Raw genomic sequence first — 24,927 nt, 5'->3', positions numbered from 1 at the left:
TGTAACGCTTTTTGTATGAATTTTATTAAATTTTTGTATGGACCGTAACATCGCTAGGACACCCACCCACCCCCTCTAGTGTTATGAAATTTGTGAATGGGCCCTAGTATGGCCAAAACTGGTGCTTCTACTTTAGCGTGGTTTTGGCAAACTGTAGTTATAGCAAACTGATGTCAATGAATTTTCAAAAAACGAATTTTGATTCCAACGCTGTTCGGGCTAAGATTTTTGTGGATCACGTTAACACACAAAAATATCACTAAATTATTATTGATTCAATTGGTCTTCTTCTTCTTGCATCGCCAAATCACCAAATCTATAAAGCTATTCATGAGACAACTGTGGTCAGCTGACTTTTTTGTTTACTATAAATTTAAAAACAAAAATGTAGTTTCTATACGCTTGCATTTTTTTTTTTTTCGTTTTGTATGCACCATTTTAATTGTAACTCTCATAAATAAAAAAAATAATCCATGGCCTCATAACGGCGACACTGAGTAAATTCATTTCAATTTTACGCATTTATTATAAGCGTGCATGTTAACATCCAAGACACAACCCCGCACACAAGCCCTCTGGACACCTTGTACCGGTATCAAAACGCACACGTCATCCAAGCGTCATGCGACGAATGACGATGCAAAGGAGCCAAAACGTAAACAACAACAAACGCGGCTCCCATTGAGGCAACCGCTGTAAACGTACGCTCATTCATATGCATTCTGTCTTCTGGATCTGTACCCAAACGTGCTTCTTGGTGAGATTTGAAAGAAAGTCCTTTTGAATAGTGAAAATGACGGATTTGTTCGCCGAAGGAGCCGTTTGGGACGATCTGGCCAATATTCCAGCCGATCCGCCCAAAATGCGCGATAAGTGCAGTAATTGTCAGTAAGTTTTGCGTGTCATTACAAAGCTTATCATTATCATTATCCCTGTTCGGCATTGAACTGTTTTATTGTAACAATTTTAGGCGACCTGTACCGGTCTGTTGGTGTTCGGCGCTGCCACCGCAGCCACTCGTTCCCAAAAGTCGAGTGATTCTATTACAACACCCTGCTGAGGAGAAGCGAGCCTTGAGAACGGCGCCCATGTTATCGGTCGGATTGGCACCTGGGAAGTGTCTTATTTACAAAGGTAAGTGCATTATTGGGGACTTCAAATGCTAAAACATGTTTTCCTTCCAATTGGAAAAGTAGGGGAAGTGGTGGTAAAATGAACACCTTGCCTTTTATCGAGAAAAAGCAAATTTCGATGAATTTTTATCACGCACGGACGATTTATAGCATAAATCAGAGTGTTCGAGTTGATACGTAGGTCAATTCAAGTGAAAATATCAACGAAAACTGAGATTTTAGAAAACCACGTTTGAAAATTGGAACTGACGTAACTTTTAACTCGGAGGACTTCAGGTTTTTCAGTGAAGTGAATATCGTTATGATATGAGGTCAAATTTGATACCTTTAGAATTCTTTTTGAATGGGTTACAATCATCAATGGATATATTTTCGGTAAAACAATAAGATTTTTCAGAAATATTGGTTGTGCTCACGTTTTTTGCATGATGTTCATTTTACCACCAACAGCTGTTCATTTCACCAACATATTGCAGGTAAAATGAACATTTACATCGTTTTTTGCTAGCGACAAAAATATGTGAAAATTCAGCTATTTTAGTATGAATTCGTGTCACTGCTATAGATAACATCCCTGTTTTTGATGTTGTGGGATATAATTATACAAATTCCTCGTTTTTCTATCAGAAACAAGATGATTTCCTTAAGGTGTTCATTTTACCACCCCTTCCCCTACCGAAATTTTAGTTCAACGTAACGGCACTACCATTTTTGAGGAAATGTGTTTTGTACCACGGTGTCTCAAAATCTGGGCAGTGCCAATATCCGGACATTCGAATACTATTTATTAACTAAAGTTATACCATTAAATATTAATTGGATTAATTCATAATTTCAACTTATAATAAATCTGGTTATTTTACTATCGTTTATAATCTAGTAATCATTGCTAAATAAATACAAAAATGTTTCTCCAGTTGAGCGTCATTCAGTGCAATCACTCACGAAAAAGTGTCATAGCGTGTTATTGATGAAAACCAGTTTAAATTATACTTTTGGCAACTGTTTCATCATGAAAATGATCGAAGTATAGATAATTTAACAATCTGACAACACAACAAGGCAGTTGTGTGACATTGTGTGAATAAACATTGAATGGCGTTAAAAATTGCTATCCTGATTTATGTGCAAGTGGGCGGAAATTAAGATTTACGATTTCTAATAGAAATTGGCAGAAATCTGTTAAAAAAGGTATCTGATGCAACATCTGATAGAGAAGAGAAGATAGGCCTTTTCTTGTGACAAATCCGCCTATGCATTTGTTTACATCGGTGGAGGACCGGTGCTAACACGGGCCTGTCATTTTCGTAGAAGAAATGTCAAAGTGCTTCCCGATCAGCTGATTTGAGACGTCAAGTGAATAGGCCTATAACCTCGATAGATTCTGACGGTAATGGGCAGAAATCCAAAACAAAACTGGTGTCTGATTTGGCAGAGTTTTCTATAATTGATGAATGGAAATATTTTTCTAGGCGACGGGAAAAAACAACCCAAAACAGATTGAAATGTTTGAAATTTTTAGTTTCTTGATCGCCAATGCAATGTGCAATGAAACATGAATTTGGATTGTATAACTGCGAAAAAATGATAGCTGTTATAAACCACTGCGTAATTTCGCGTCAGCACTATTAGTTACACAAAAAAAGTCCGATCTACAGTATTGGACAAAACATTTGCAACTTTTTCGATTTTCCATACAAAATGACCAACTTTGATAAACTATATCTCAGTTATTCATGAACCGATTCGAATGAAATTTTCACAGAATATCAGACATAACTTGAATTTTAACATATCTATTTTGAGTGATTTTTGCAATCACAAGTTGAAAAGCAGTAACGACATAACTAAACATATTAAAGTAATAGCTTCATGGTATCTTCAGCAAAGTTGTAGATTTTGACGAGATGAATAAGTTTGCTGAAGACAGTTTTTGTGTAGGGCTATCAGATTTCGAGATTTGAATTTTTCGTCGAAAATTACATTTTAGTCAAATCATTATTACTTATAAACTCGTGATTGGAAAAATTATTCAAAAATATATGTTCAAATTCAAGTTATATCTGATGTTCTGTGAAAGTTTCATTTGAATCGGTCCATAAATAACTGAGATCTAGCTTACCTAAGTTGGTCATTTTGTATGGAAAATCGAAAAAGTTGCAAATGTTTTGTCCAATACTGTAGATCTTTCTATTCCTGAGAATGATTATTATTATCAATATGTTGCTCAGCTGAGCAGCTAAAAGTGTATTGTTCTGGCAGCGAAATAAAAGTTGCATGCGTTTGATGAGGTGAAACTGGTCTACCAAAGTGCAAAAGTGGACTCGCTTTCTTTCCATCAATATTAGTCGTCTCATGTCAGACGAGATCAGCTAGCAGCAGACTAACTCACCTCTCAGAATAAGGCTAATGAAAAAAAAACAGCTTATTTAATGTTTCAATACAGCTTTATGAAAAAAGTGCTCTATTTGTTGGTCTTTATATAAAGTGGAACATGTTCAAGGTACAAGATATCTCGAATGGTAATGTTTGTGTAGTATGGCCGTATATTGCAAAATACGTCCGTAAGCATCAAAATTATGAATTGCATAACTACCTACAACTGATCTAGAACCAGAGCAATGGTATTCACATGAAACATACATAATAGAAGGTTATGTTACTGCTTTTAGTCATATATGCAGCATATGCTAACAATATCGATATGCAGGGTGTTTGGTTCCGGGTGTATAATAATTTGAGGGTTAATAGATCTTTAGGTTAATTTATGTTTAGGGTTAATAAGATATGAAAAAGTGCCCATGGAACATATGGTCGCAAATTACTGCTAAGTGAATTATTCACAATTTAAAGATTTACAACTTGGTCATCTTTGAAACTCTAGCTAATTAACTATGCGTCATACATTTAATATCAGCGCATGAATCGAAAGCTTAAGATCTCGTCTATCTTAGTTTCCTGGACGTGAATTTTGTAGAAAATGATTAAAAGGCTTAAATTATGAAAAGTATGCAAAAAGTGATGAAAAAAAAACAGTATTTTTCTAGGAATACCTCCATGGATACCTCCAGCAATATCTACAAGGACTTCTCAAGAAATACAAAGTATATTTTATTTTTGTAACAATGATCTTCTCTGGAGATTTTTCCAAAAACTTTTTCAGTGGATATTCCAAAGAATCTTTTAAAAATTCCTCCAAAGGTTTCCCCCAAGAATATCTCTAGCTAGGGATTCCTTTAATAATGCCTCGAAGCAATTGTCTAGGAAGAGCTTCAGGTTTTTTTTAGGAATATCAGCCTCCAAGGGAGTTTTGCTAAAATACCTACAGAGATTTTCTTAAGGAAATACCTCCAAGATTCCATCAGTAATATCTCTAAGAATCGTTCCAGGAATACCTCCAAGGTTCCCTCCTGGAATAAATCCAAAGATTTCATCAAAATTTCCTCCATGAATGTTTCTGATTGATTCAGGAAAACCACCAAGGTTTCCTTCAGGGATTCATCCTAGATTTTTTTTAATTTCTTCAGTAACTTCTCCAGGCATATTTCTGAGAAGTTTTCCAGGACTTCCTCTAGGATTTAATCTAACTATTGCCCTAGAAATCGCTCTAAAGGTTCCTCCCGGCGCTCCTCCAATGTTTCCAACAGAAATTCTTCAAGAGTTTCTTCCTATCGTTAAGAATACATCTAGAATTTCCTTTGGAATTCTTCCAATAATTCCTCCAAAGATGTTCTCAGAAGTTCCTCTTGGATTTTTTCTAAGATTTCTTTCATAATTTTGATCTGGAATTCTTATGAAGATTTCTACAGTGAAAATCCCTTCAATAATACTTCAAAGCATTCCTTCAATAATATACCAAGGCTTTATCCAGAAGCTCCTCTAGCAATTTCCCCTGGAATTACTCGAGGAACTCTTTATAAATTTTCTTTAGTTTTTTTATAGGGTTTCCTCATTATTGGTATCAGTAATGCCTCCAAATTTTGCCATGGTTATTTCAAGGAATTTCTCTACGAATTCCTGTCCTGTAGAGATGCTCTCAGGGATTCCCAGAAGAGTTGTTCCAGATTTTTTAATATGAACTTCTCCAGAGTTCACTCTACGAATTTTTCCAGCTTTTCCTCCATCAATTTTCCCATTAACATGGAAGAAATTTTCCAGGGATATCTCTTGGAATTATTTTAAAAATTTCTCTAGAAATTCATCTAAATACCTTGAAATAACTAGAATTTCTTAGGGGCTTTCCTTAGCTGTCTGGTTAGAGTCTGCGGCTACAAAGCAAAGCCGTGCTGAAGGTGTCTGGGTTCGATTCCCGGTCAGTCCAGGATCTTTTCGTAATGTAAATTTCCTTGACTTCCATGGGCATAGAGTATCATCGTACCTGCCACACGATATACGAATGCGAAAATGGCAACTTTGGCAAAGAGAGCTCTCAGTTAATAACTGTGGAGGTGCTCATAAAAACACTAAGCTGAGAAGCAGGCTTTGTTCCGGTGGGACGTAATGCCAAGAAGAAGAAGATTACAGCGTCTCGGTAATCCAATCGTACAGCTAAACACGAAATATTCTGCTTCCAGGTTGCAGTGGCATAAGTATTGCGCCTAAATGAATCAGCTTCTTCTAGCTGTTGCCCTTGACTGTGCGACAGAAAGGGTGGATTCAATGAAAACGGTTGAGTCCCTGTTTGCCGTTGCTCACTGGGATGGGTTCGCGTCTGATTAGAACGTGCAGAAGAGTGTTGCGTTGCGCTTGTTTCAATTCCGAGATGAGCACGTCCTTGCCGAATGCTTAGTCGTTCGCAGACAGTTCCCACACAGAACGTTTCGGTCCACGAGCTGATATCGCTGATTTACTGGAAGCCTTCCAAAGTCAGGAAATTTAAGCTGTAATGCTCCTGATCACATTGATTGCAGCCAGATTGCAACGATGCCCTTCCGGCACTGGAAGCTAGCGGACTTTGGGGCAAGTGTGCCATAGGGGCAAGTGTGCCACCCCTGCTTTTTATAAAAACTACAATATATATTTTCTTTTTGAGCTTAACAATATGTTCCCTTATAGTTCACAATACAATGATCAAAATATGATGAAAATTGCTCTATTTTTCACGTATTTACAGCGACTTGTGCTAAGACAACCAAATTTGAGTGGAATTTTATAAGATTTTGTTGTTTCTAAATAGCATGGTGAAAGGTCAATTATTAACAGATTTTTCTAACGTACTGTACATCGTGAAACTATTCAAATGTGTAAGTTATTGTGGCATTTTAATCAAAAAAGTATTTAGTTTTACCAACGAAATCCAGTTTGGTTGAAATGTATACCTATTGGAGCAAGTGTGCCACCTATTTGGTAAACAAAAATTGTTGGAGTGAAATTTATAAAAATGTAAACATCTTCAACAGAATCATAATAATAAACCAAAATGAGGCACCAGTAGTAATTTCTGAAGTATAGTAGGGGAATAACTGACATGTTTGCCCCCTAAAGTAATTTTTTCTCAGAATATTCAATATTCAATACGTTTTTCGGCTTATTGAGTACAGTTTTACATATCTACATCAATATTTTACCGTTATTTAGTGCTGATCTAGACTAATATTATACATATTCGCCGTAATATAAGGGTAATACATATATTGTATGGAATGGAGACAAAAATAACCATTTTAGTTATTCGGATTGAGTAATAGGGAGTTACGCATGTTTTGAATTCTGTTATAAAGCATCCCCTTATCACGGTAAACTTAATTCTTGTTTTAATTATCGATTAGCGTCTGCTTTGTAAGTATTATTAACCCGTAGGCTACGGGGCTGACACACAAAATTCAAATTGCTCGTATATGAGCATAACTCAATATTTTTTCATGAAATTTTGAAGATTGCTACACTATTAGTTGTAGTTTCATATGTAATGGAAAAGTGCACATTTGGAGTATTGTTGACAAAGTTATCCCAGAACATCTCTGGGTCAGGTAGGGTAAAAATCACATAAACTTCCTTTTAGAACACATTTATCATTTGGAAACTAAATGTTTTCATACAAAAAGTGTACAAACCACTTATTTGCAATAAGTAACGATGCACCAAGGGGTTTAGAAATGTATAATTAACCTTGAACAATGCTAAGGCCTCCAGAACATTCTGAGATTTTGGTTATTATCTACACAGGTTCATTAATTATTTTAAGCGTGTGATGTATACGTTTAGTGCTTTACAGCACTCATTAAGCCTTAACAGATTTGTCCACAAATTTGGACAAGATATTGGATATTGGAAGTCATCCAAACCACCCTGGAATTCAGGTCCTTATGATCTACAAAATCTACTATAATCTATACTCACTCAATTCTCGTTAAACGTTCTTATTCCTATCCATAAAGCTTCATATGGCTCGAAAAGTGTACTACTATGAATATTGTTAATATAAGATCTTCAGAATACACTGAAGAACTGGGCATCAATTTTGGTATACAGCTTGACTTATTATTCGAACAATATGTTTTCAATATATCTCTATTTGATCATAAAACTCTGTTGTCGATAAATACAAATATTTACGAGCTTATTGGTTGTACTATAAATTTTGAATTACTCTGATGACAAGATTTACAAAATCTAATTAATCTACTAGTGCTGTTTTTCTACTAACTATTTTACTGTACCTTTTCTAAATCTTGTTAACTTTCTAACTTACTCATCTTACTCTTACTCTACATTTTATAAATATTTCACAAACAAACAAATTTGCTTTTCATCCTAAAGTATAAAATCATATTTCCTCACTTCTCCACATGTGGCTCTGTTTTGCTTATGTCACTTGAGCCTTGATTAAGTGCCTCAACATAGTCTTGAGGATATAAATCCTCTATATTTGGTACCACATATACGTAAATACAGTCATCAGTGTGCTTAGCACATAATAGATCGGTACTATCAGAGAGACTGTTAGGCGAAGAAATTCACCCAAAAAATTGTGTTTCTTGGCATAACAGTCCCACTTTTTATTTCGTAGCAAAATTTACTTTTTCCCATAATACAAACTCTTGATTCTGGTGTACACGCTATATTTCATACTTTTGCAACAATTTCATTTAGATTTATCACAAACTTGGCACGACACATGAATGTGCTAAAATTTTTTAACGTGTTTTACTTGGTTGCATATTTTGGAACATTGGACAATTATGCGTATAACGGCAGTACACTTTCCGGGTCATATGTAGCTTTATGGATAGGAATAAGAATGTTTCACGAGAATTGGGTGAGTATAGACTGTAGTAGATTTGGTAGATCAAGAGGACCTGAACTCCAGGACAGTTTGGATGACTTCTAATATCCAATATCTTGTCAAAATTCGTGAACATGTCTATTAAGGCTTAATGAGTGCTGTAAAGCACCAAACGTAGACACCACTCGCTTAAATGAACCTGTGTAGATTATGGACAAAACTAGAGAATGTTCTGGAGGCCTTAGCATTGTTCTAGGTAATTATACATTTCTAAATCCCTCGATGCATCGTAACTTATTACAAATAAGTGGTCTGTAAACTTTTTATATGAAAACATTTCGTTTCCAAATGATAAATGAGTTCTAAAAGGAAGTTTATGTGATTTTTACCCTACCTGACCCAGAGATGTTCTGGAATAACTTTGTAAACAATGCTCCAAATGTGCACTTTCCCATAACACATGAAACTACAACTAATAGCGTAGCAATCCTCAAAATTTCATGAAAAAATATTGAGGTATGCTCATATACGAGCAATTTGAATTTTGCATGTCAGCCCCGTAGCCTACGGGTTAATAGGAAATAAAGAAAATTTCATTACAAGTGGAATTATATACGATTTTCATATGGTGGCCGTCTTGCCCCATATGGGTGGCACACTTGCCCCATAGTGTCGAAAAATAGGTTATTTTGGATGATATTTGAGAAGCTCCAAAACTAATACTTTTTGAAATTATTTTCTTTTTAAATGGCACAGTGGTTATGAAAAGATGTAAAACTAACATCATGAGGATAAATTGGTGGATTCTATGAGCTTTAGACAAAGTTAGAGAACAATTTGCTTAAGGTGGCACACTTGCCCCAAATTCCGCTACGTGAGAAACGATGCGAAACGGATTAGACTTGAAACTACGATCTAACTTTGCCGCCCTAAAAAGTTCGAAGATTGAAGCATTTTAGTGTAACCTTGCAAGAAACGAAGCGATGTACGTAGGCATCTCGTCAACTATATCATTGTCCAAGACACATCCATTCTTAAACATGGTACAAAAATCAGCACGTTCGATTGAATGGATTGATCACTTGACTCAATTCAAAACACATTTCGAGAGTTCTAACTTTGAATTAGCTCTACAGTCTCTCGCACTAGACTCTAAAGTGAAAAGTCGTTGATTTTGAACATCATGTCTATTGTATGAAAGCAGTCGTTGACAGCTCGTTGTATAAGGTAATTGAAATTAATTCAACCTCTTTCAACATATCGTCCCCTTAATGCTACAACTAGATAACTCGAAATTCAAAATTTTGGGATGTGCCACTTTGAAAATATGACCGTTTTACAAAGTGACGGTTAATCGCAGAGGATATGGTTGAAAAATAAACTTTAACTTGTGTATTTTGAATCACACGCTTATGAGCTGTAGGTATTTTACAGATCTAATTAATAAAAATGTTTTGGCATATTGAAGTCAAAAATTTCAAATTTCGAGTTATCTAGTTGTAGCATCAAGGGGACGATATGTGAGTTGGTGTCGAGGTAAGATATACGACTTGCACTCCAAAGATTCAAGGTTCAAATTTTGGACGAGCGGAAACATTTATTTTAACTTTTTTTTTTATTTCAAATCAAAACATGCAACGTTGAATTCATGTGCTGCTATCTTGATATTGTCAAAATTTAATAGTAGTGCAAATTTAAGTGCAGAACTGTTCATAGCATCTTGCTTTTTTACCGTGTACTCCTTAAAATTGACGACTTTGCAATGGCGATCCTACTTCCGTTTTGTGTTAGAATAAAGGCGAATGTAGAGGTGGTATATAAAACTGGAACTCCAACGATTTGTCGGCTCCCCTAGTCACTTCAAATTAGAAAGATGCTCTTCGAAACCGTCAATCACTCACAATTCTTCGCTCGTCTCCTTTCTCATTGCTGCGGTGCTTGATAATGACAGAAGATTTGTCGACGCTTGTTCTCATACCGCCGGGTTAAAACCTTCCATACAGTTTGATATCTTTCTTCCACAGCTTCTTCGCTGATCTCTATGACCCCCAATGACCGATTCTTCCCACCGAATGTTTGTTCACAGTTGGTATGTTTGTACCGGATCACTTGTTTCAAGCAACCGGATCCAAGTTCGGAGGACCATAAAAATGTAGGGTAAAAGCACCGGTTTTGGCTAGCCTAAGAGAAAATGTCAATAAAAATTAAATGGGATGCCGTATTGATACTACAAATATGTCAAATGCAAGCTTTCAATCCATATTATGTTTGTAAAATATCAAAACTGAGCTAAGACATTTTTTAGCTTTGAAAATCCCGTTGGTCAAGGCCAACGGAACCAGTTTTGGCCAGAGATTTAACTTCAGTTCCTAAATTGGCCAATTGCATTGATTTATCATGAGACTGGCCAAATTAGGAGTGCCCTGGCCAAATTAGGTGTATGGGAGTTAAAATTATAAGGAAATTATGTTTTGAATCAATTTGGACGAGTAAATGAATGTAGCTCTATCATGTGAATGTGATCTACTGAACACAAAAGGTTTCATGCTGATTGAATTTGTAAAACAAATTATAATCCCCTATGGCTACAACTGGCGTATGGCCAAAACCGGTGCTTCTACCCTACATGAAATTCATCAAATTAAGTATAAACTCAGGGTCCAACGTCGGAACCGGTTATGGAATTCACTTATTCTTTCGTCTTCACTGGTCACACTTTTGAAATCTTCAAGCTTACATGGGAAACACTCACTCAGTCATTGCGTTTCCCTCACTCGCTTCAACGCACAGTCTAGAGCGAGAAATCTGTTTCTTTAACCAAGCCGAACGTTTCAATTTCCAGTGCCCATTCTGCTTCTTTGGCGAGCACTAAGCGAAACGAAAAACGGTAACTGATTGAGCTGCTACCGATTCTGAAAGCCGAATACCGAATGATTGTTTACAGTCTGATTCCGTTCGAGTGGCATTCGGGTTTCATATTACTGATGGACATTCACTGACTGGCACACCACAGAATGATTCAGTGAGTGGGAATCCGCTCAGTCAGTTCAATGCATTCGGTGAATGGATGCAAAATGCATTCACTCGTGCCTCCTAGATACAAGTGTATTGGTATTAACTTCTCTTCGTATTCCTTCCAACGCTTTCATACTACACTCCACCCAGTACGGTTCAGCTATCACTGAATGTTCGGTAGCAGAAGATTTTTTGCTATTTTTATCGGTGGCGTTCGGGTGAGTGAGTGGATTTTTCCATGCTTTTAAAAATCATCTTGAAGGACTTCAAGCCGGATGTAACAAACCTATAAAATGTATGAATCTACTTATTTACATAAAATCAAAACTTTTGTCTTAAGAACAAGTTTTTGATCTTAAAAAAAATCAGACCGTCCATGTTGTATGCTGTACCAATATAAACTAGCTGTTGTAATACCAAAAAGAGAGCTCTGCAGAGAATTCCAAATAAAATTTTGAAAATGATTCTGTAGCTCCCTCCCTGGCATAGTACTATTGCGTTACGTAGAATATCCTATGTTGAAATATTGGAACAAATATCGACTTAAATGATTAATAATGTAAGGCTAAACTTGTTGAAGACTTCCGTTGTAATGATAAATGATATTTAGATTAAGTAGAGCTAAGTACAAGGTAAAACAATATTGCTTTTCATTTTTACAGGCAAAAAATTTCCCAAGTTCGATTCGGAACTGGAAGTAATCCTCTCGGCCAAAAACTCAATCCTGCTGTACCCAAGTGCCACATCGATTCCAATGGAACAGTTGGACCTCACCGAAGGCCCTTTCAATCTCATTCTCATCGACGGGACGTGGCCTCAAGCGAATGCCATCTACACCAGCTCCACAATCCTTCACAACATGCGGCAGGTTAAACTCATCAGCTCCGGCAACAGTAGCTACGTCATTCGAACTCAACCTACCGACGGTTGCCTTAGCACTTTGGAAACTGCCATCGAAGCGCTGAGCATTCTGGAGCGGGACGACTCCTACCGGCAACAGCTGCTTCGACCACTTCATGCCTTGTGCCAGTTTCAGTTGGACAAGGGTGCAGTCACTCATCAGTCCAAGGAATTTCTCATTAAGCACAACCAGTACCCGAAACTGATTGGGAAGCGGTTGAACAAATTGCTGCGAAACGCAGATGCCTTCAAGGATCAAACTGGACAGGGTCAATCGGAAGAGGAACAATGATCTCCGGGGGGTTGGTGTGTGTTTCTGTCAGTTTTTATTGATAATTACTTCCTTTATATATGAGTACTTCATATAACATAAAATAGAGAGAATAATGTTTCCTTGTTAATGTCGATATATACATTCATTCTACGCTTTCTTTTTTATGCTGTAAATAAATCTATTATCGAAAATAAACAGGCGGGTTTTCTTCACGTGCCTCTATCTCCAATCAGTTTCTTTTTTGTTTTTGATTTATGTTTTGTCTTCGTTCGAAAAGTAATTTAGTGTGAGCTCTAAGTAGAGACAGACTCTACAGACAAGACAACAGGCTTAACAAGTGTGAGATAATAGGTTTCCGTAAATTTTGTCTAATTGAATCTACATTTTTGTCGAGTGATTGAGTGTTTGGATAACTTTCCTTTAGATATAAGCCGATCGAAACGAAGGAGGAACAGTGCTATGCGAATGTTAAATGAAGCTTAGTCTACCACATTAGCTGTTTCTTGTTGCAGTTTGGTATATTATTATATAAGTATTCTCTATGTATATATGCTTAAAAAGTTACATGCTCTCTACGGAGGAGTACGTACATGCAAAAATCAGTGTTTCGTTTTTTATTTTATTTTCATCTGTTTTTTATAGACTCTCGTTGTTCTGGTCTACTTTAAGCTTTGCTGAAATTGTAGTGTCTTATTATAATTTCCTTCTTGTTTTATTTAGTCTGCTTTTTAAATCCTTTGAGTATAGGTATTAGATGTATTTTGGTTGATGTCATTCGTTTCAAAAAATAATTCCGCATAAACTGTCACTTTCTTCCTATACGCTTTTTTTTTGTCTCACACTTGTCTAACAATTCGAGCTTCGAAATAATCCTATTATGCACTAATTTTACGTCCTTTCTTAAAAAGCGCTTCGAAAAACAATTTTAGTTCACCTGCTGCAAATTTTTAAGGGCCGTATCAATTGATAGGAGGAAATTTTCACTTAGCTTTTGAACCTGAATAGCGAATAATCAACTGAATACAACATACGCAAATTATTTCTTACTATTCTCCCTAAAAGCAAAATCACATCTGCAATAAAACGCTTGATAGACGGTCAAAAATAATCATTTCCTAGATTTTCATCATCATTTCTTAATTCTCAACTGATTTTGGTCTGAAGTTCGTAGACACAAAAGTCATTTTGGACAAATTGTGATGTAAAATTGTGAAAAATAATGGAATCGTTCTGGTGGGCTTCGATCCCATGACACCCAATACGCTAGACTGGAGGCGTTAACCAACACCACAGAATGGGTAACGATTCTGCAGCGTCGTCGGTCAACCTGAAACCAAAGTCCGTCACGACTAGAGTTACTGTGCACGTGCTGTAGCCTTAGATGGAGGAGGCTCATTGCTTGCAAGCGCACGGGCGCGCTGTACATTGGGATACCTATTTTGGTGCGCCTCATTTTTCTTGAGATGTGTCTCACTGTGGTCTCATGCGCTCCGTCACATGCGCTGTTTAAAATTCAGCGCAATAATTGAAGTAATTACAAAAGTTTTCAACGAGGATCCAAATTGTAACTCTTGGATCGCGAGTCTTCGACCATATGATGTAGGCCATCTAGACACCTGCATAATGAGGCGAAAATACTTGTAGAGGCTCTTCGTTACTAAGCAGTTGTTTCAAAACTTGGATATCGATGGCGAGCCGTAGCGCCGAGCAGTGCATGAGACGAGTATCCCCGAGAGCACATCACCTAGCGCGCGCTTTTAGAATTTTCGTTAGCCTCCGGCAAGCGCAGCACACAAGGATTCCTATGAGCTGAGAGACGGTTTGGTAGGAGGCTCGTCAGTACATTTATGTGCTCCTGAGAAATATGTAACTCTAGTCACGACCCCACATTCTCCTTCAAAACTCCACATCTCCTTCGGCTCTCTTAGATGCCCAATTCGACTCTCCTAAATGTTCCTACGAACAACAGTAAGAGATTTTATTTTTATCCTTATGATCCTCAAAATTTGAACTGAACATGAACAGAACACGTTCAAATGCATCACTGGTTGTCCAAATTGACTTTTGTGTCCACAAACTTCAGTTTTTCTTTAAAAAAAAGTGCCGTTGGTTGGTTTAAGCCGTAATAGACAAGACAACACTAGTTGCGTGATTTTGGTCAACTGAACGACTTGCTTATTGCAATCGAAATCACAGGACAAGTGGGTTTACTTGAAGTTAGCCAATACAATATTATAAGAATGGCAGCTTTTTGCAACTGAGCCTTCTAATAAAGATAAAACAAGCTAGAGAGGCTGAAAATCATTACTTCCTTTAATGTCAATAACTTGATTGCAGCTTATCAACCAACTGCATTAAAATATCCATAACAAAATTTAATTACTTCATTTAGACCTGGCCAGGGTACATAAAAATGGTCGAACAAACCGTTTGACTCTTCTGATACATGCCGTTAATATAATTCTCAATCTTCCAAAATAAGTTAATAATATCGTGTTCGATTGCGCGCGTTCGATTGTTGTGAGAGATTGCATGCTCACTACAGCGGAGGGGATAATATAATCAAGAGAATGTGTGCGGATTGCGAGTGCTGGAATACTGTAACTACGGCAGTCACTCACATTATACCGTACACCCCCGCTAATTTGAACGGTACCTCATGCAAACCATCGGGGTTCATTTTTAATTTGAACTTCTAGTCACCCTACGATCAACAGAAAATCGAACTTCTGGTTACCCTTTTGGCTGTTTTGTTTTGATTCTGCGTTCCGTTTCACAGCGTTCCATTTCACTTTACTCCGTTCCATGAGCTGAACGACATTTGAACCATTTTTAATCTGAAAGATGTGCAAATTAGCGGGGTACAAATTAAAAAGTGTTCAGATTAAATGTGGTCAAACCAACGGGGTACCCGGTACTAGCATTGCAGCGCCTATGGCGCGCCGACCGAGAATCAACTGCAGAAGATTAGCCCTGCCTCAATCTAGAAGGACATATTTGCCAATGGTGGAAATGGTACATGACTTCACGTGGGTTTTTGAAAGTAAAATTCGAATCTTTATGACTATACATTCCAAGAAAACTTTTTTCAACCAATAGCTTAATAAAAACGACAATGGTAAGTAAGTCTAGCACTAAGCATTCATCTACGCCTCGTCAAATTCTTGTCCAGCACTCTCTCTCATACTTTACGATCCCGTTCATTCCTTCTAAATGTCCTGACTCAATTATATCGCATTTGTCATCAAAGATCCTAAATCATTCGGTCTTCTAACTTGTTTGCATTAATCTGACTTTGTTTTCTGCTGGATTTATATATCATCTTTGCCTCTACTTGTAAGCTTGATTTGTGGTGCTGCGTTTCGCGTTTTTTTTTTTCAAGTGCTGTTTGTATCTGTGTTTTTATTTTACGATAGTTCGTAAACTGTTGTGCCTATGTAGCAAACTCTTCTGTATTCTCACTGTTTATAACTATATTGTACACACATCTACGCATTTTCGAATGTTTCAGTATTTTTCATTTCTGGTTGCTGGTAATGCTGTCATTGTTCGCCCATCCTACAAAAAGGGCATAATGCTTCAGCCGTATTGAATTCTCTAAGCTGGCACATATCTTATATCCATTCGATCAATTGAGATTGGTTTTTATTTTGTCTTCAGTTGCCGCCCCATTTATGTAATGATTTTTATGGAATTCTTGCAGTTCTTTTATCTGATTTTCTGATGGAATGTCTGTTATAGCTTGATCTGTGATTTCATTTTTTTATACTCTCTGGTGATTACAATGTTCTGAAGAGTTGGTTATATAGTTAGTTGGTACTGAAAACTTTTCCTCTTTTTCGCAGATATAGGTTTCGCTGTGGATTATTCCACGTAATCACCTTTCCTATCAGTTTTTAACAAACTATAAAAGCCTAGTTTTTTGCCCAGTAGTATAACAGTCAGAATTTAATAACTCGATATTTGTAACTCAGTACTGCAGCAACATCAGTCCATTCCCAAGGAATGAAGTGAGGAATCAAGAGATTAACTAAATCATATCAAATCATGTGTTCCCCCACCGGGAATTTGTACAGCTTTAACTAAAACCATCCTTACCATCCTTACTCTCTCAGCTTGTGCCAGTCTGCAATCTGCCTGCGAGGTGAATTGCATACCTCCTTCCAGTGGTTTAGTGCCGACCCGGTGCTTCTTGGTCCGCCCAGCTCAAGACGACCGATGACTTCGTTCTTCGTTACCCGATCCCAATCCAGCAGCATCAGTTCCAGGGAAACTCCCTCCAGCGTAGCTCCAGCGCCCTCAGTCGACGGAATGTCGAACGCAAAGCTCTCGTTGAACACCGGACTCAGTGTTCGCTTCTTGACGTGGGTCTTCTTCTTGGCGATCCTTTGTCCGTTGTACAGCAAGTAGATCTTGACGTACGGATCGGCCAATCCTGTTACATCCATCCGAGGGAGATTGCGAGCCTTTAGCAGAACAACCGTCAATCGGGCTGCGGCCGGTTGCCAGCAGAGTGAAATCAACAGTTCTCCACGACCTTGAGCACGGATCTTCAAACTTCTTGGTTGTATCTCCCGGCTCAGGGCCACCTGTTGGTTCTCGATTTGCTGCAGGTCGATTCCGCTGAGAGGGCAAACTACTTCTCCAATGACATCATCCCGACTGTATCGATCGAAGCTCAACACGACAAAGTGCAAGGACATTCCAGCCAATTCGACTAAGGTCAATCCGTAGAATGTGAAGTCCTCATCGTAAACTGGATTGCGCGTATTACGAACCACCCTGTAAAAGGGAGAAAAACAGGATGTTAATCATGAGTTAAATCCATTGGCGAGGCATATCTGAAGAAGATCCCAGAAGTATACTTTATTTTTTTAAGGCACTCCGTGCTCGTGGCCACTACTGTGCCGGACTCAGTTGATCTTGTAGCTTCTTTACCGATACAGATCTATTTTCAACTTATCTATATTTACATCTAGTTTCACTCTCTTCTACTCTTTTACTCTCACACCGAGCAGGTATGAGAGAGCTCTGTTATTAGTGAGGCTAGCTGCCTGTGAAGAGGGTCAGTTTGTCTCAGTCACCGTCTGATACTGACGGAGGATGGATGTGCTCCCCAAAGCACGGTCCTCCGTGAGGCATCTTCTGGTGGCTGGACGGTTTTTTTTGTGGAGGGGCTGGGAATCGAACCCATGACCTTCCGCTTATTTATTTATTTAATTATTTATTGTATAATCCAACTAACCGTTTAAGTCTTATTGAATGGTTTAAATCTATGTGAACATAATACTACAGTAACAATCCATTTTCAAATGAGTAATCTAAGAAACACACACAAAAACATTTCAAGCTGATTAATAGGAAAGACAACATCATATTTATCATTTATGAAGCGAAAGCGTAACCTCAAGGCTACAGACCCCCCTTAGAAGTATACTTGAAGACATCTTTGTATAAATCACTAGAAGAATTCCTTAAGTTTTTCCTCCAGGAATATAAAAAGAAATTCCTGAAGAGCCTCGATATCGACTCATGGAACCATACTACAAAACAAAATTTCATTATTACTATGATGGTCCCTAGAGGCAGCTTTCCAAAGGATTGCTGTTCCATGACTCGATATTTCCATGAGTCGATGGTCCCTTCAATATCGACTAATGAAGGTTTCACTGTATTAGCTATTTGCTATTAGTATCAAAACTAGGAGCAGCTTACTTAATAAGGTTGTGTGAATTTGTCATAAACAGTCACGAATTTGAGTCCTAATCATATTTTTTTTAGGATAATCTGTAATACAGAAAAATATTCCGATGAGATCACAAGTCGCATCTAGAAAGCTATAAACTTCATTTATATTATATTATCTACAATTTGCGATAAGGCAAACTAACTAGTTAGAATTTTGTCAATTGAGTAACCGTAGTTCGATTCCCACCGGTCGAGGATCTTTTAGGGTTGGAAATTTTCTCGACTTCCCAGGGCAAAGAGTACCTTCGTGCCTGCCACACGATATACGCATGCAAAAATGGTCAATCGGCAAAGAAAGCTCTCAGTTAATAACTGTGGAAGTGCACATAAGAACACTAAGCTGAGAATCAAACTCTGTCCCAGATGGGACGTAAAGCCAGGAAGAAGAAGAAGGTACAATTTGTTATGCAGGGTACGTCGTTTGTTGATGTGCTACCCGAGAACTCATTCTAGCCTTTGTACCTTGTAAAGAGCCGTAAGGACAAATGATTTCACATTGAAAAGTACGAACGAAATCCTTCTCAAGCCAAGAATTAGATATCTGTTCAAATATCACGTGCAACGCTCCATCAAGAGGAATCTGAAGTAAGGCATGGTCATAATATGGCAAAAACAAAGCCTAATTATCAGTTTTATGGATACCTCCAGGAACGAAATTAGTAATTATATTTGGCTGCGATCTTTCTGACAGTGTTCAATTGAGAATATCATGTCAATTATTCTCGGCCCCCTTGAGAAGTATTCAGCCGTTACTATGAATTCACGGAACACCGGTTGAGAAACCCTGCTATAGGGTTATTAGAAGTAACATGCATCCTATGGTAAAACGACTTTTAAGGGGTTTTTGTGAATTTTGGAATAAATGAACAGAAGAGCACTCTCTATTTCTCAGCGGTGATAGTTTTTTATTCTATGGACGATCCCTGCTACCAGTTTTTGATGACAGTACTTTTACAATGGGGCTCTACACAAAAACCATTACCGTAAAATCGGGTGTAATTGATCAGAAGGGTGAAATTGATCATCGTATCACACGATTTTATTTATTCGTAATAGAGCACAAATATCAATGTAAGCTGCAGTAAATGAACGTTGTTTGTTGTAACTATTGTCGAATTGTGTGTTGTGAAGTTTTTTGCGTTAAAGAATGTTTATTACTATGGAAATAATGTAAAATTTCAAAATCATGCACTGTGCAGTATTGACAAACACCTATGAACTTCTATTTGTAAGTAAGGATTTGAACATGGTATAAACCTGAAAGTTTGTCAGGATGCTTGAGATATATCTCCAAACCTGATTTCATCACCAAAACTCGTACCAATTAGCTCATATGGTTGAAATTATTGAATTTCTGTTAGATATCATTGAATTCTTTAGGAAATTACATACATTTAGGCGTATTTCTTGAAATTTAACTATTTTTTTTTTGTATAAATATTGCATTGTTAAGAATTTGACAAGCATATTCGGATTCATGGAGCTCAAATTTATCATGTAGAGTTGTTTTGAAAACTAACAACAATGGCATTGACAAGTGATCAATTTCACCCCGAAATGAGATCCTCTGATTTTTTTATTTTAGAGATATTTGTTAACACTAAAATGACATTTGTTAGAAAATTTCTATACATAAGTCGATGAGGCTCACCTTCGTACTTGTTTTCCTGCATTCAGTTGTTTGGCATTGTTAACATTATAGAAAACAGACTAGAAAAACCGTGAAAAATGATCAATTTCACCCAAAATTACGGTATCTCTTTTTCACTTCTCCATAAAATTTGTAAACAACAAGGCTAGTAAAAATCAAAACCACATACTAAATCAATAGAATGCAGAGCCCCATTTCTTCGTCAATCTCCTGAAAAGGCTAGAGATGGGGTCAACCGCCTTTAGTCCACGTTCCGAGTTTCCAGTCTTCTTCTTCTTCATTTGTTTTTCCCAGAGCCTGTTTCTCAGCTTAGCCTTCTGAAAGAGCTTCCACAGCTGTTTTCCTTTAAGGCGTCGTGGAGTTGACCACTTACACTTACTAAATTTGTTATATGTTATAGTTAAATCGTGTAGCAGGTACAATGTAACATTATTCCTAAGAATGTCTGAATAACCTTACCAAGAGACGAGACTCTTGCAGCTTGACTTTGCTTATATGCTTCCAATCGCAAAACGCAACATACTGTTAGCCATCTATATTTTGGTAGCGCAACTAGTCAGATGATGAGAGATTTGATTTTTCACGCATCCATCACATGCCGCTGTGGGGAAAAATATTTTATTTTCCTGATATAAGACGGTTCACAGTGAAACAGTTAGGCGGAAATGGTAGGAATATGCATTCTCTATGTTCTACATACGTTTGTTTTTGGTATTATTGCACTACATTCATAAAAATTGAGATCCGACTGGTAGGAGCACTAGTTTGAGGTTGGAAAACCAGGATATGTGAGGTTAGTTTCATTGGAACTTTCGCCTGAGCGATTTTTGCGCTTGAATAAAACACGCTTCGGGACATTCTCCGCTGTTTCTAAAAATACCATTGGGTAGATAAATGAATTCTCTACCATTGGATCTCATTCAATTTCATACATAAGTGAAGTAAGCGGTGAAAATAAATATTTTGTTCCGAATGTTTTGAAACCATGAATGAGTTTGACATTGCTCTCGTCAACCATCATCATGACGACAGCAGCACACCCCACCGGACGAATTGTCGTATTGGGAGCGAATAGTCACGTATGTTACAGAAGTACTAAATGCCGGTCTAATCACAAAAACATATTCCGTTGCAGTGCTGTAAACATTCGACACTTTGCGCGACGTTCGTTTCATTGCCATGGTCAGCATTCACAACACGAGCTTTAGAATGAACGTCGGCAAACACAAAAATCAGAGGGGGTTGTGTACAAGACACGACCGCATGACGTTAACTACGCCAAGTGATTTTTTGCATTTGAATTTTAGTCGATTTTCATAGTTGCAGCCTTCCTTTAGTTCAAACTCTAACATAATATCGTGACGGTCCCAACATTTTAGATTTTTAATTGACAAGTATATTGCCGTAAGACGTAGTTAACGTCAAAAGAAGAATGCGCGAAGAAGCAGAAATTGGTCTGCTTTTATAATGCACTAGCCAACCCAAAGGAATCGTGGAAGACAATATGAACGAGTTTGGTTGCGTAAGAAAGGGGTCGACATGTTCCCAATTTTCGACAGTCTATCGTCAAAAATCGAAAATTTTCTCCATTCGAGTAAAATGTTGTATAAATTTCCGACCGATTGGTGGGAAAATATTGAAAATCTACCGATAAATGGGTGAGTTATTAGTATTTAAAATCTTTCATAATTTCGTGATGGTCGCAACATTTTAGATTTTCAATTGACACCCAGTATATTGCCGTAAGACGTAGTTAACGTCAAAAAGTGTCAATTGAATGTCGATGACATTTGCATAAATCATAAGTTTTGCATAGAATTCAGACAACGGATCAAAACAACATGAATAGTTTGATCCAGAGTGGATCTAGATAAGAGTGGCGTCAATGTCAAAATTGGAACAGCGGCGAACTGTCATTTCCATACAAATCCGCGTTCCAATCGAGCAGGAGACCTGTCAAAACTGGAACATGACGTCACTCTTGTTTACAGGCACTCTAGTTTGATCTTGCCTGTTATGTCGAATGTGACACACACAGTGTTGATAGACTCACACTCAAATCTCAATCAATACGCTCTCCCATGAGAGCAAACTCATAAGAGATCTGCTTCGCAAATCTCACGCTTGAGATCTTGATGCAAAATCAACTCAAACCGTAAAAAATGATTCAGTCGCAAAACCCGGCAAAAACTCGTGAAACCGGAATGTTGTTGTTTGCATTAGAAAGGGTTACTATAATTTTACCAGACTAACAAGAAATTATTGCCGTGTGTAAGTAAACTGTGGAAATACGAGATGAGCCAAAAAGGTTAGCCAACTCATTCATGATTTTTTGACTGCTGAGTTGCGTGATTGACAACTCACGCATGAGAAATCTCAAGCGTGAGTTGTGAGATATTGAGTTTTTCACAACACTGGTCACACATACAGTGAAAGCAGAACAAAAACAAACAAAACCGTAATGTTTCCTAGCGAAGCTGTCGTGGTCAGGGGCATTCGATTGACATTTTTCTTTTCGACATTCGTTTGATCGCATGTGTTATGCATGTTTAAGGGAAGCACTGCCAAACAGGGATGGGAAATGTACTGTAGCAAACATTTACCACCTCGACATTCACATTTTTCTACACGACCATCAAAATCCAAAGCAATCCATGACCGTTCAAAACAAAAAAATGTCACGGCTCTTCAAAACTGTAATCTTCTTCTTCCCAACGTTTTTTCAAACCCGAATGCGAAATGACTCGAGCACAGTGGTGACATGATTTTTTCGTTTTTTGGGGTTTTGCATTTTTGCTCGATAAAGGCAGCATGAAATTGAACTTGTTTATATGTATCGCAATGGAATGATTGCGCTCTTGCTAATAGCGCTAATAGATTTCAATTAGTTGAAAACACAAGCGAAAAATTAGCGATTGAATTATTTAACATTATTTTCAATCATTCACCTCAAGATGGCTGCCCGAAAACGATCATAGTGGAGAGACAAAAACAGTCAAGCAGTGAGTGAACCGTTGGCAGCGCAACGCCTGATGGTATTCGAGTGTACGAAGGTACGGTGCTGCCATCTGGGAAAAGTTTGCTCGATGCGTGAAGCGTCGAAAATTTTACCCGGCAAGGTATAGGAAGCGAAATTTCAAATGCTCATATAAAATTAACTACAATAGTTATTTAAAATCTTTTCAGTATATGTTGATATACTTTTGATGGGCTACATTATAGGCATATAATTTTGAGTTTTATATTTTTTTCTCAATATGCTGCTGATTCTATAGTTGATCAATAGTCTAACCCCGTACACATGACAGAATTTAATAAACAAGTGTTTTGAATTTTTTAGAAGCATTTGAAAATTGACTCCCTATGCTTTGCCATGTAAAATAATCGGAGCTTCACGCATAGGGTCAACTGTGGTAATTACTTTCGTAGACGCGAATTGATGCTGCTGCTGCTTTGTGTTTTGCTTGCCAGGTAGAATCGATGAACTGTGGTAAATAGTGGTCACAGTTCCCAAGCCTGCTGCCGAATTCGCGTCTACGAAGGTAATTACCACAGTTGACCCTATGCGTGAAGCTCCGATTATTTTACATGGCAAAGCATAGGAAGTCAATTTTCAAATGCTTCTAAAAAATTCAAAACACTTTTTAATTAAATTCTGTTAAGTGTACGGGATTAGACTATTGATCAACTATAGAATCAGCAGCATATTGAGAAAAAAATATAAAACTCAAAATTATATGCCTATAATGTAGCCCATCAAAAGTATATCAACATATACTGAAAAGATTTTAAATAACTATTGTAGTTAATTTTATATAAGCATTTGAAATTTCGCTTCCTATACCTTGCCGGGTAAAATTTACGACGCTTCACGCATCGAGCAAACTTTTCCCAGATGGCAGCACCGTACCTTCGTACACTCGAATATCAGCGAAAACGTGTCGATTACCGTGATTGCTTACAACACTGTTCAGTTGCCAGATCGGTAGCCGAAACTGTCTTTCGTTATGTCTTCTTCTTCCAAAAGTCGAGCATGACCCAGACAACTAGAAATCGCATGAAAGTTCACGTTACAACTCGTTTATTCATACTAATTACATCAAACCCGCAAAACACCGTGGATAAACTCGTCAGATTGATGAGTTTCTTCGCAAAAAACACTTCTTTTCTGAGTTCATTTGTACATTTTGTTTCGTTTCGTACACTCGTACAAAGTAAGTCGAATCAATCCGTAGCAGCTGTCAAATCAACATTTGTTATCATAAGATAAGCCGCATAAGATAACAGGTTAGTTCGGTAGAATATTTATACACTCGCATTGTATGTTATTGTTCATCACATAATATATGCACGCATATCGCCTCCACTTTTGTACGTAGAAGGCCTTTTCGCGACATCTTATAAGTGAAATTTTGCACATATTAAGCCTCCAGGTGATTTCGTTATACGTACATTTTGGTTGTCTGGGGATATCTTAACGGAGTCGTTTGACTACGATGGTTCTAAAATCTCTACTGCATCAGACTGATTTCAGACGAATCGAAGAAACAAGATACATAAATATGAAAGAAAAATTCGTATCTGCTCGCAAAAAAATCAATGGTATATATTTAGTCTTCTAAATTTGTAAAATCATCTAGAATCCAAACGCGTCCGATTTATATTTATCTATGTATTCCCACACAACCCGCCCCTATTTTTGATCGAAAGTATCTTCCATTGCGTATGAATTGAACAATGCATTCCTAAAAGGAATTCTCCATTCTCAATCCATTTCGATAAGCTAACGAACCGACCAAATCAAAACTGTTTGTTATTCGTTCGGTGATCTGCGGAGGCATCCATCTGAAGAATTCCGACGAGGGTTATCCATTATAGGAGGGATTCTAAAAATAAGTCCTGCAGAACCTGAGATGAACGTACCTTTTTCAACCCACAATGCCTCACAGCTGTTTGTTGCAGATAAATATTATGGAGCATC

The 24,927-nt window shown here is 37.5% G+C and overlaps 2 protein-coding genes across 3 annotated transcripts in view; one reads left to right on the top strand and one right to left on the bottom strand.

Annotated features, from left to right (window-relative positions):
• Window positions 1-498: 498 nt before the first annotated feature.
• On the top strand, window positions 499-13,711 carry LOC5575991 (DTW domain-containing protein 2). Its single transcript, XM_001655896.2, has 3 exons — window positions 499-888; window positions 971-1,134; window positions 12,036-13,711. The coding sequence occupies exons 1-3, from the start codon at window positions 794-796 to the stop codon at window positions 12,563-12,565; spliced, it is 789 nt and encodes a 262-aa protein (XP_001655946.2). The 5' UTR covers window positions 499-793; the 3' UTR covers window positions 12,566-13,711.
• A 2,123-nt stretch (window positions 13,712-15,834) lies between these two features.
• The window catches only part of LOC5575992 (synaptotagmin-4), a 63,273-nt gene continuing 54,180 nt past the window's right edge, over window positions 15,835-24,927 (bottom strand). For both annotated transcript variants that reach the window (XM_021849996.1, XM_021849997.1), the window contains exon 3: window positions 15,835-17,329. In XM_021849996.1, the coding sequence (XP_021705688.1) occupies window positions 16,651-17,329 (679 nt within the window). In that variant the 3' untranslated portion in view covers window positions 15,835-16,650. The remainder of the gene's footprint in view (window positions 17,330-24,927) is intronic.

This window comes from Aedes aegypti, chromosome 3 (assembly GCF_002204515.2).
Source record: "Aedes aegypti strain LVP_AGWG chromosome 3, AaegL5.0 Primary Assembly, whole genome shotgun sequence".
NCBI lineage: Eukaryota > Metazoa > Arthropoda > Insecta > Diptera > Culicidae > Aedes > Aedes aegypti.
Note: the sequence above shows the minus strand (reverse complement) of the source record. Positions and strands in the feature narration are given on the sequence as shown.